This window comes from Natrix helvetica, assembly GCF_964273705.1.
Source record: "Natrix helvetica genome assembly, chromosome: 4".
NCBI classification, from domain to species: Eukaryota; Metazoa; Chordata; class Lepidosauria; order Squamata; family Natricidae; genus Natrix; species Natrix helvetica.
This window is the reverse complement of record NC_138550.1, coordinates 19,438,921-19,452,304: the sequence shown is the minus strand read 5'-3', so window position 1 is coordinate 19,452,304 and position 13,384 is coordinate 19,438,921. Positions and strand designations below refer to the sequence as shown.

Here is a 13,384-nt window from a genome sequence, read left to right as displayed (position 1 = left end):
GGTACATACGACCAGTTCTCAAATTTAGGACCATTGCAAATGTTGAGTGGGTCCCATAATTTAATAATCTAATTTTAAAAAATGTCGGTAACCCAACCGGGTGGCGCCTTTGCGGCCTCTCTGGCGGCAACGATCCACCCTGGCCCCTTGGTTTACCGAGGAGCTAAGGGTGATGAAACGCCGCAAGAGATGCCTAGAGAGTCGTTGGAGATCCTCCCGTTCCGAATTTGACCGAACACAGGTACGAGCCCATTTAAGGACGTACCTTGTGGCATTGAGAGCGGCCAAACGTCAATATTGTGCCGCTCTCATTGCATCCGCAGAGAACCGCCCTGCCGCCCTGTTTTGGGTGTCCCGCTCCCTCTTGTTTCAGAGGCCGCGGGAGGCCCCTTTACAGGGTAGGGCAGAGGAGTTTGGGAAATATCTGCAGGATAAAATCGCTCAAATCCGGAAGGATTGGGTCCCTGTCAGTGGTCCAATGGAGACGTCCGTGGCGAGTCTTGAGACATCGATCTGGGAGGAGTTTGACTTGGTTGCCATCGAGGATTTGGACAGAATGCGTGGACGACTGCGACCCACCACATGTTTATTGGACCCGTGCCCCTCCTGGCTTGTACTGGCATCCTGGGAGGTTACACGTGACTGGCTCCTAGGCCTAGTGAATGCTTCGTTGAGTGAGGGGTCTCTCCCGGCCTCTTTGAAAGAGGTGGTGGTGAGACCCTTGCTCAAGAAGCCTTCCCTGGACCCTATGGAGCTGGCCAATTATCGTCCTGTCTCCAACCTTCCCTTTTTGGCGAAGGTTGTAGAGAGTGTGGTGGCTTATCAGTTTCCACGACATCTGGAGGAAGATGATTATCTAGATCCGCGCCAGTCCGGCTTCCGACCCGGGCACAGCACGGAGACGGCCTTGGTCGCGCTGGTAGATGATCTCTGGAGGGCCAGAGATAGGGGTTGTTCCTCTATCCTGGTCCTATTAGACCTCTCGGCGGCTTTTGATACCATCGACCATGGTATCCTGTTGCGCCGACTGGAGGGGTTGGGGGTCCGGGGCACCGTTTTGCGGTGGTTCGGCTCCTACCTTTCCGGTCGGACGCAACGTGTGTTGGCAGGAGAGCAGAGGTCGACCCTAAGCCCCCTTACTTGTGGGGTGCCACAGGGGTCGGTCCTCTCGCCACTCCTGTTCAACACATATATGAAGCCGTTGGGTGAGATCATCCGTGGTTTTGGGGTGGGATATCATCTGTACGCTGATGATACTCAGCTGTACATTTCCACCCCGAACCACCCCAACGAGGCCGTCGAAGTGATGTCCCGGTGTGTGGAAGCCGTACGGATCTGGATGGATGACAACCGACTCAAGCTCAACCCCTCCAAGACGGAGTGGCTGTGGGTACTGGCTCCCCGGTTCAGCCAATTAACGCCATCTTTGGCCATCGGGGGCGTTCAGCTTGCCCCTGTGGAGCGGGCGCACAATTTGGGCGTCCTCCTGGATGCCCGGCTGTCCATGGATGACCATGTGACAGCCGTGGCAATGGGGGCGTTCCACCAGGTTCGCCTGGTGCGCCAATTGCACCCCCTACTGGACCGGGACGCCTTACGCACAGTCACTCATGCGCTGGTGACGTCTCACCTGGATTACTGTAACGCTCTCTACATGGGGCTTCCCTTGAAATGCACCCGGAGGCTACAGTTGGTCCAGAATGCGGCCGCGTGGGTAATTATGGGGGGTTCTAGGTACTCCCATGTGACACCTTTCCTGCGCGAGCTGCACTGGCTTCCTGTGGTCTATCGGGTGCGTTTCAAGGTTTTGATAACGATCTTTAAAGCGCTCCATGGCTCAGGACCTAGTTACTTACGGGATCGTATCCTGCCCCATACATCCCTGCGTCCAATTCGCTCGCACAGAGAGGGACTCCTCCAGGTGCCGTCCACCAGACAGTGCCGAGGGGCGGCGCCTAGGAGTAGAGCCTTCTCTGTGGCGGGCCCAGCCCTGTGGAATGACCTCCCCCCGGATATTAGGACTACCTCTGACCTCCGCTCCTTCCGTGTAAAGCTCAAGACCCACCTATTTCAAGTAGCTGGCCTGGCTCAACCATAGTCTGAACATATCGCTCCTGACGGGTTTTTATTTTTGTAATTTATTTAATTTATTTAGGGGATTTTAATATTGTGATTTTAATTGTCTCCATCCATTTGTCCACCTCCTCTTTGTATACGTCTTTGTATACGTCTATATTATATGTATGTCTGTCCATATTTGTATTTTTATGTTTTTTATTGTACGCCGCCCCGAGTCCTTCGGGAGAGGGTGCGGCTAATAAATAATTATTATTATATATTATTATTATTATTATTATTATTATTATTATTATTATTATTATTATTATTATTATTATTATTATTATTATTATTATTATTCACATTTACAACTGCAGGATGTGCTTCACCTCCCCCAACTATGGCTACTGGTATTATTTAACATGTCATCTGCACATCTTAGAAGATAATCAGCTTTAAAAAGGGAGTGGCCAAAATGTGAGGCAAACCACCTGTACACCAGAAGTGTCACAATCAAATTCTTAAGACTCCATTCTCGGAACCCTCTATGGACACTTGGGACAGCAATTAATCAGAAAAGGCTTTTACATTGAGATAACATGGTGCCAGGAGTGGGCACCTTCTAACACAGATGTTTAATTTAGTGTCTGATTCAGTGCAACGCCCCTTTGGCTTTGCTCTCCCAAGGAAAACCTGGACAAGGTCCTCAACTGAATTCGAACAAAACATGGCAGTTGCTAATATTGGAAATATAAATGGGGGCTGGTTGATAATCCTAACTTTTGACTATGGAAATGTCCCAGCAACTTTACCTCAGAATGTCCCCTCAGAAGATTCCCTGGATCTCTGCATGAAATACATCATTTTGAGGGCACTACTGCCCAATGGCAAAATTGCCATAGGTTTAGTCACTCCTTTAGTACTTTACTAACTGCTCATATGTAATTTAATTTTATTCATAATTGTATTCATCACTCATACTGTGTACTTTTAAAATAATTGGGTGTTTAGCATTTTGCTCATGTTTTGAGAACTTTTATGCACTAATGCTGTACTCTATTATGCCATATAAAATATAATATATATTCTCCATCTGCCTGTCTTTCCTCATCTCTGTCTTTTTGACTGTCCTTCATCCTGCCCCCTTGGCAACCTGCCTGCTGCCACCACAGCTAACCTTCTCCATCTTGTTTCTCCTGTTGCTGACAAAGTGTGCTGTCGTGGATCTGTCTTTATAATGCTGTCGTGGATACCACTTTATAATGCCTTGGTAAGGCCACACTTGGAATACTGCATTCAGTTCTGGTCGCCACAATGTAAAAAAGATGCAGAGACTCTAGAAAGAGTGCAGAGAAGAGCAACAAAGATGATTAGGGGACTGGAGACTAAAACATATGAAGAACAGTTGCAGGAACTGGGTATGTCTAGTTTAATAGAAAGAAGGACTAGGGGAGACATGATAGCAGTGTTCCAATATCTATGGGGTTGCCACAAAGAAGAGGGAGTCAAACTATTCTCCAAGGCACCTGAGGGTAGAACAAGAAGCAATGGGTGGAAACTAATCAAGGAGAGAAGCAACTTAGAACTGAGGAGAAACTTCCTGACAGTTAGAACAATTAATCAGTGGAACAGCTTGCCTCCAGAAGTTGTGAATGCCCCAACACTGGAAGTCTTTAAGAAGATGTTGGATAGCCATCTGTCTGAAACGGTATAGGGTTTCCTGCCTAGGCAGGGGGTTGGACTAGAAGACCTCCATGGTCCCTTCCAACTCTACTATTGTATTGTATTGTCCCCAAACCCCTCTCCAGATATGAATTGAGGAGGAGGGTGAGTTTGAGTCTGCAGAGAAAAGTGCGAAGCCGAGTATTGATCAGGATCGGGGCTCAGAGCATGCTAGCCTGACGGAGAAGCCTCAGCTGGGTTGATCAGAGGAGTGACAGGCTGAGGGAGGTGAGCCATAGCTGCAGCAAGTTGGCCAGGAGGCTCCAGGCAAGGACCGGGATCAGCCGCCGCCTGTTAGCATTGAGGAGAAGGTGGAGTCCACACCTCCTCCTGATCCAAGGGCATGTAGAGCAGAGGGGAGACAGACACAATGATGGCCAGCTAGGCTATTCATGAGGAGACAACCTCGCCTTCATGAGGGGCTGCACCAACGTTGCTTACTTACTCCCACCCTGAGGACTTGAGCATTGCTGAAGCAACATGCCCAGTTCTGTGCCTTGTGTGCTCACCCCATCTATTCTCTGCCTCCTGAGTCCCAGCTGATTGGGTGGGATTGGAGATTTTACAGTATCCTTCCCCTGCCACGCCCACCAAACAACGCTATGTCCACCAAACAACACCCACAGAACCGGTAGTAAAAATTTTTGAATCCCACCACTGGTTCAAAAAAACCTGGCTCAACAACAGGGACTATTGGAACTGCCATTGATAAATGGTGTTTTGCGTAATGACTGCTTCACTTAGTGACAGAAACTTTGGTTCCAATTAGGCTCATAACTTGAGAACTACCTGTTTTTAGAAAAGTCTGAAGCAGAAGCTGAGCTCTACTCGCCTGTGGAACACATTTCAACCTGTGTATTTTTTCCTACTAACAATGGTGAAAAATGTATGCAGTTGGAAGGTTATTTAGTGATTGAAACCGAGTGCTTGAAAAATAAAAACATGGAAATACCCCATAAGAAATAATATACAGAATTATTAGTATTTTGATTTATTGATAGGGGACTAGAAAGCTAAAGCAAGGAGAATTTATATCAACATTGAGAATATCAAGTAAATGCTTTAAGGAAAGTTGGAAGTCAAACCTTTTCTTATTTTGGAGAAAAAAAAGTATTGTTATATAAATATTTAAAATATTGTATGGGTATCCACTCAATTTTGGTCATTTTACCTTATAAAACGTACCCCAAGATGGAAAGGATTTATCTTTCTGGATTACTCAAAGCTTTCTGTACAAAGAATTATTATATATATTTATTTATTTAAACCTTCTGGTATCTTAGAAAAATAACTATTGAAAGATCTGTCAGATAAAGATATTTACAACTTTCATAACAGAGAGTACACCTATGAACTAAAGTAGTCATGAGGTACCCATCAGAGAATCTATACTTTCAGATGTTAATACATGAATATTTTTTGGCATTCATCTATCCTTGTCTTTGTTTAATAAAGACAAAAATAACTGGAATAACATTGCCAAGGGGGAAACAAGAGATTTAATTGTTGAGCAACTGTAATACTAATGCTTCATCTTCTGCGAGGGAAAGGCCTGTATCTAATGGTAGAAAAGAGTCCTCTTGGTTAACTTTCATCTTCTTCCTCTTTTGTGGTGCTTCCACTGCTGATTTGCTTCCATCCAAACGCCGCTTATCCGTTCCGCGTTTGCTGTAGAAATAAATCATTCTTTTACTGTTGGAATTTAGGCTAATCAAACCCATCTACAAAAGTGACTGGATTTAAATGAGAAAATGTTTAATTACAAATTAAAGACAAACATGGTAATGATGTGCAAAGAGAAATTAAGCTTGGAGAATTCAAAACCTAAATTAGGAAATGGTCTCAGGCTGCGGTAATAAGGTTTTAAAATAACAAATATGTGCTCAGAAATAAAGCAGGGAGAAAATGAAATTGATCCAGGAAAATATGTCATTTATCAACCATCCCTGGTGAGTTCAATACCCCCAATTATTGCTTGATGACAATCAACACGTATATTACATAGAAATCATGTCATTTACATAATTAATGGGAAATTGCATATTTAGCCATTTACCGTATTTTTTGGACTGTAAGACGCACCATGATTTTGAAGAGGTAAATAAAAAAAAAAAAAGTGTTTGCACTCTGCAGGCCTCCCAAACCCTCTGTACGCCTCGTTTTTTGCAAAAAAAAAAGGGGGGGGGCATGCAAAGCTTTGGGAGGCTTGTAGAGTGTTCCTTGGGGCTGGAGGGGGGGGCAAAAACAAGGAAAATTGCCTGTTTTTTGCTCATTTTTGCTCGCCCCGGCCCCCAGGAGCACTTTGCAAGCCTTCCAAACCCTCTGCACATCCATTTTTGCAAAGGGGGCGGGGTTTCAGGAGGCAAAAAATGCTATATTCAGGGTATAAGACGGACCCAGATTTTCACCCTCTTTTTTGGGGGGAAAAGGTGATCTTATACTCCAAGAAATACGGTAATATCTTCTAACAACTATACTCATATAGTATAGATCCATTCCCTGGCTGGGAATGGATGTATACTATATAGATAGTATAGAATTCTGGGAATTGAATTCCACACTACTTAAAATTGCTGAAGTTGAGAAACACAAAAGTAGATCAACCCTCCTAGATCAGATTAAAGACACATTTCATCCAGGACCTTGGTAACCAATCAGCAGGACTTGAAAGAATAGCCAACAGATCTTCTGCTTCTAAAGATGGCTAGTTTATACCAAGAGAAGACGCTGAGAATTTCCCATCATTTCAAATTAATATCATTCAATGCTGGACTGAAAATGTTCCGCTTGGACTTTAGGAAGGAAATTCTGGCTTGCGGCTACCTATCGTGCTGTGACAATGGCTCATTCTCTCCCTGTTTTTCAAAAGGTGACTGACTCTCTTCCCTTCTACCTCACCTTTTTAAAAAAAAAAGTCTATTGTTGCACAGGCAGAAATAGCAGCAGCTTTTAATGGGCAAAATCTGTTCTTTGTACATTAAGTTAAAATAAAATGTTTATGGCCACTATATGCTTTATACATTCTAATGGTGGTTAAAACATTTCTTTGCAATTTTAAAATTCATAAGAAGGATTAATGTTGGATGCATGAAATGGCAGCTGGTATATAAATATTTTAAATTAAAAAAAAACAACTTTTAACAAACAAGATAAGACTCCTCTAAATCTATGGGTCTGGATCTAGATCAATCTCTCCCTCCTTCTACCTCTATCCACCTACTGGTACCTACCTAGCTATCTTAATGTGCTCCAAATTATCAGGAATGCATTTCTTCCAGCCAGCACCAATCAGCACCAATCTACAAATCATGATACAACCACACAACCAATCCTTTCACTTACTGAAACAAAGCCAGCACTCCACACACACACACCAAGATTTATAGAAAGACGGCAGCTCCGACCACGCTTTAAGCCCAAAGCCCAGCCTGAAGATGGCGAGTAAGACCTCGCCGAAACATTGCTTACACAGGAAAAGACTCGAATACAACAAGACCAGCATATATAAATTGGAAAGTAGAACTAAACATCCATTGGGGGTGGGCAGGAATGTGTGTTTATGCCTGAGGCCAAGAGTGTATAGATAGTCCTTGACTTACAACCATAATTGAGCTCAAAATTTCCACTGCTAAGCAAGACAGTTATAAAGTGAATTTTGCTCCATTTTACAACCTTTCTTGCCACAGTTGTTCAGTGAATCACTGCAGTTGTTAAGTTAGTATTGTCAGGTCACAAAATGTGATCACCTGGCCCCAGGACACTGGAACTGTTGTAAATATGAGTCAGCTGCCAAGCATCTGAATTTTGATCATGTGACCAGGAGGATGCTACAATGGTCTTAAGTGTGAAAAATGATCATAAGTCACTTTTTTCAGTGCTGTTTGCAACTTTTGAACAGTCACTAAAGGAATTGTTGTAAGTTGAGGAACTATTAGACAGGTTTACAGGAGGTAACAGGAGCCCCACATTTAAAAAAAAATATTTTGACCACTGAAGTCACAGAATAATCATCTAAATAAGGCAGGTGCCGCAAGAGCTGCAGCTTTTGTACAAAATGTAGCAGTGAGAGAATCCCCGAAGAAGATCCAACTGCCCCTGGTTGCATGCACTGTGACGTAGTTGCATTTTTTACTCTCCTCTCAATTAACGTGGTTTCATGTAGACAACAGGATAGAAAAATCTTACATACAACTACTAAAGTATTTCTTAAACCGGAGAGGTCAGGAATGAACCCAATGGTTTTACACTAAGACAGGGGTGTCAAACTTGATTTCAATGAGGGCCGCATTAGTTTGACCTCGGAGGGGCGGTGTGTGTGTGTGTGGCCAAGGTGGGTGTGGCCAGCTCAATGTCACTCATGTTGGTGCCTGTGGTGGCCCGAGCACTCTGCCAACGAAAACAGGTTCCCGAGCTGTGTTTTTGGCTATGACGGCCTCCTGCAAACCTCTGCCAGTGATAACAGAGGTCAGGAGGCCCACGTGTGAACCAGTCCTTCACTGTTTCCAGGGTGGCCCATCAGGCTAGTTCTAAGCAGCCTGTGAGCTGGATCCGGCCCCTGGGCCTTCAGTTTGACACCCCGGCACTAAAAGAATATAACTATTTCCAGACAAATGTAGAAGCAACTTTCACAGATATCTCACTGAGTTTATAATCCAAAATTTACTTAGAAAAAGGCAGTTTCATATATTCCATTGGACTGTTTATACACTGAACATGAGCTTTACTTACAGGATCCACAAAGTAGTTCATCTTGGCAGCTAGTTGCTATCTGTCAGCAGAAATAGACTGAGAACATTTCTGTGTTGTGTGCTAATATGCTGTGCATTTAGATTTATATTCTACCTTCTTTAGTAGTAGGCTTCTTTTATTAAATTATCTCTCTCCACAACATGTGCCTTGTAAGATAGATGATCAGTTAAAGAGAATGACTAGCAAGAGCGAAGAATGAATAGCATACTTCAAGTATGCTACTTTATGAATGAATAGCATACTTTAAGTAATGGAAAATACATCACTTAAAACAAGGTCAATAGCTGTTGTCTCTCATTTCAGAATATAGGATACAGAACAATGAAGCTAAGTTACAGGAAAGCAGACTCCATCAGAAAGGAAACAGCTTAACAATAAAAGCAGTTTTATAATAGAATCAATTAACCAGAAAAGTGGTAGGATGCCTTTTATTGGATATGTTGAAATAGACAGCCATCTATTTAAATTGCTTTGATTTGATTCCTATATGGAGAAGAGGATTGGACTTGATAGCCTTAAATGGCCTCTTTTAGCTCTATCCGTCTAAAAAGGTAAAGGTCCCCCTTGCACATATGTGCTAGTCGTTCCCGACTCTAGGGAACGGTGCTCTTCTCTGTTTCAAAGCCGAAGAGCCAGCTCTGTCCAAAGACATCCCTGTGGTCCTGTAGGCAGCATGACTAAACGCCGAAGGTGCACGGAACGCTGTTACTTTCCTACCAAAGGTGGTTCTTATTTTTCTACTTGCATTTTTTACATGCTTTTGAACTGCTAGGTTGGCAGAAGCTGGGACAAGTAACGGGAGCTCGCTCCATTACGCAGCACTAGGGATTCGAAACGTCGAATTGCCGACCTTTCTGATCGACAAGCTTAGCGTCTTAGCCACTGAGCCACGGCATCCCTCCCTCCACATAATAAAAGAGAAGAACCTATATGACAGATGGTACATCTCTTCAACAGACACAAATCTCTGCCTTTTGTGGGGAGGGGGGAAATAAATGTCACTCTGGTTAATCCTGTTGCTCTCAATTTAAAACCAGCTAATGCCCTTTTCTAAGCAGTTATCTAACTTCATGCAGCATAAATACTGATTTCTTAATAGCTGCCAGAAGAATGCAAAATTTACAAACAGCCTCTTGAGAATTGGTATGCTGCTAATCGAAGTCTCTGGGTGGCAAGCCACATTGGTACACATTTTAATTTCCAAGGCCAAAGAAAGATTTCTAATGAAGATTAATTAATACAGAACCTTCTGTGGAGCCTCAGAACGACTTCCTCCTCACTCAGTGTCAGAACATTGACTGCACGCGGTGGGAATAATGAGAATACATTACATGTCTCTTTTTTCCCCCCAGTGATTTGCACTCTAAAAATGTTCTCCGCTCAGGTTTCTGTAACCATGAAGCCAAATGCCCTAAGAACTAAAAGCAAACAAAATGTGGACAAAGCTATCGTAGACTAACCAAGGAAAAACTACACCCCCAATCCCTCCCCCCACTCTCTCTCCCCCCCTCTCTCTCACACACACCAAGGAATGGCCACAAAATAAATTAATAAATTAATTCTGTTCCAATTCAAAACTGTATTCTTGATCCTATAGAATGCACATGTAAGGACACTGTAAAGCTTTGATAGGGTTCATTCATATCCCAATTACATCTTCTTTGTTTTACTTTTTATTTTTGAAGTTTGATACTAAGGAATAGGGGCATTGTTCTATTCAGGGATTTGTATCTTTCGGTCAGACCTTTTTATCTTTTATATGTTATGCATTGCTTATTTTTCCTTGGTTTAATTAATTATACACCAGTAACCCATTTTTAACTGACTATAGTTTATCTATTCTTTTTTCATGCAAAATGGGTTAACAGTTTGGTATTCCACTAACCTTTTTATCAAAATTCAGATGCTTGGCAATTGATTCATATTTATGACCTTTTCTGTGTCCCAAGGTCATGTGATCGCCTTGTGCGACCTTCTGACGCACAATGGGGAAACCAAATTTACTTTATAACCGTATTGTTAAGAGCTGTGGTGGAACAGTGGTGCAGAGTGCAGTACTGCAGCTACTTTAGCTGACTGGTAGTTGCAGTTCGGCAGTTCAAATCTCACTGGCTCAAGGTTGACTCAGCCTTCCATCCTTCCGAGGTGGGTAAAATGAAGACCCAGGTTGTTGGGGGCAAGAGGCTGACTCTGTAAACTGCTTAGAGAGGGCTGTAAAAGCACCATGAAGCAGTATATAAGTCTAAGTGCTATTGCTATTGCTAACAACCGCAGTGGTTTACTTAAGAACTGTGGTAAGAAATGTCATAAAATGGGGGGGGAGGAATCACTTTAAGGTCTCATTTAACAACAGTAATTCTGGCCTCCATTGTGGTCATAAGTCAAAGGCTACCTGTTTTTGAAAGCTTGCCAAGACAAGATATATATATATATATATATATATATATATATATATATATATATATATATATATATATATATATATATATATATATATATATATATATATATATATATATATATATATATATATATATATATATATATATATATATATATATATATATATATATATATATATATATATATATATATATATATATATATATATATATATATATATATATATGCTGGTTTTGTTGTATTCGGGTCTTTTCCCGTGTAAGGTTGAGATTGTTGAAGGTGGCAGGTGTGATCCTGCCGAAACGTTGCAAAGACAATCTCAACCTTACACAGGAAAACACCCGAATACAACAAAACCAGCATACCTACACCCGTGAAAATCTACGAAAACAAATTATATATAACAAATTGATATATATATATCAACTCTTAACTATAAGCAATTACCAGGAACTTCCTAGGTCTTAATGTGGCTACTCTGTATTTTTCTATATTCTAATTCTTGCGTGCTTAATTTTGAAGGCAACTAAAATAATACTTTTTTTTTTTAAACCCTTTTAAGTCAACTAGGTCAGTGATGGCTAACCTTTTCCGGATCAAGTGCACTAAAGCATATAGGTGCACTCAAACCCCCACATGCAAGGCCCCCCTGCATCTGTCCTGTTCCCCGTGCATGCGTACTCAGCATGCCCCGCCCCCTGCACATGCACACCCACCCCCTACATGTGCGCAGCCCCACACACATGTCCCACCCCTTGTGCATGTGTGGTAGAGACACGAAGACCAGCTGGCCAGCGGGAAACACATGCGCATGCACAGTGGGGCAATGGCTCACGTGCCCACAGAGAGGGCGCTGCATGCCTCCTCTGGCACACATGCTATAGGTTCGCCATAACGGAACTAGGTCATATATGGCACAGACTGATGCTTGAAAAGGAGGCAGCCAAACACTTTTTTGTTTGTGGTTAAAAGTGAAAATACTCAACCTAAATCAAATAAAACCTACATTCATAGTGCAGCAACTCTCTAATCCTAGGCTCGGTCAGCAAAGCATTATCTTCTCATTGCTTCAGGCACTCAACTTCATCTTCCTTTTCTTTTTCTTTTTTCTGTTTGGTCTATTGGAACTGCCACTGTCAAAGTTGTCCTCATTGTCATCATTCACCTCTACACAATACACACCCTCCCTCCTTTATGGCAAATGAAATTAAAATGTCCTTCAACAGCTGATACTGTTCAGCCTTTAAGCCACTGCTAGCTCTTTTTATTTTTTCCCCCTTCTCTTTCCACTTTTGTTAGTACACTCTGTTCTGTTTTTTTTCTGCTACAGAACCCCAAAGCAATGACTGATTTATACATATGTTGTATATCAAGAGATTGAGCCGGTATAAAAGAGCAACTAACTCTGTTAAAACAAAGTACTAAGGTCAGTTATGTGCAACAGCAGAAATATGACATCTTGTGAAGATCAAGCCTTGCCCCAAAAAGAAAGAAAGTCTCTCAGATAAACCCAATGCCATCTTTCTAATGTTTGGCAATCTTAAATTTAGATTGCAAAACTGGATAGTTTAAGGAGATTTGTTTGTTTTAGGATAATGTATATTTCTGAGTTAAACATCCTTCCAAAGAACTTAGGAACCAACTAGAGCTCTAAATGAATCTGAAATACTATGCCCAAACAAAGGACTCATTTTGCATTCAGTACGTTTTTTCCCAAGTTAAAGATAGCAACAGCAATAGCACTTAAGACTTACATACTGCTTCATAGCACTTTACAGCCCTCTCCAAGCAGTTTACAGAGTCAGCCTACTGCCTCCAACAATCTGGGTCCTCATTTTACCGACCTCGGGAGGATGGAAGGCTGAGTCAACCTTGAGAGGATGAACTGCTGGCAGTAGGCAGAATTAGCCTGCAATACTGCATTCTAACCACTGTGCCACCACAGCTCTTTTAATTAGATGTATTAAGGTTTACGGTTTACCAATATCTATTTATCCTCACATACTAGTCTCGGTGCAAATGCAGGACATTATTTAAAAGCAACAACAATAATTCAAGCATTTAAAAACAGAAGAACCTAGGAATCCACCAACAAAAATAAGCAGGTCAACATTAAGAGCCAGAGTTGAAACTAAAGGAGAGCTGGTTATAAAAAGAAAAGTCTTCCCAACCAGATGCCATCCAGATGGGTTAGATTACAACCCTTTTATAATGGTCTGTGAGAAGCAACATATATTGTTTAGAGCAGCAAATCTTTTAGGCACCAAGTGTCCAAAGTGTGTGCGTGCACCCAACCTTCAGGTATGGGCGCATGCACACATGCACCCACACACCAGCCAAACTGCAAGGTCTGGGTGCATGCACAAACGCACTCCGTGCATGCGTGGCAGAGACCTGAAGACCAACTGGCTGGTGGGAGGGGCGCACACATGCACGGCAGAGACCCGAAACA

The 13,384-nt window shown here is 42.4% G+C and overlaps 1 protein-coding gene across 1 annotated transcript in view; it reads right to left on the bottom strand.

Annotated features, from left to right (window-relative positions):
• Positions 1–4,755: 4,755 nt before the first annotated feature.
• The window catches only part of DDX10 (DEAD-box helicase 10), a 175,379-nt gene continuing 166,750 nt past the window's right edge, over positions 4,756–13,384 (bottom strand). The window contains exon 18 of the mRNA XM_081952456.1: positions 4,756–5,448. Within this exon, the coding sequence (XP_081808582.1) occupies positions 5,280–5,448 (169 nt within the window). The 3' untranslated portion in view covers positions 4,756–5,279. The remainder of the gene's footprint in view (positions 5,449–13,384) is intronic.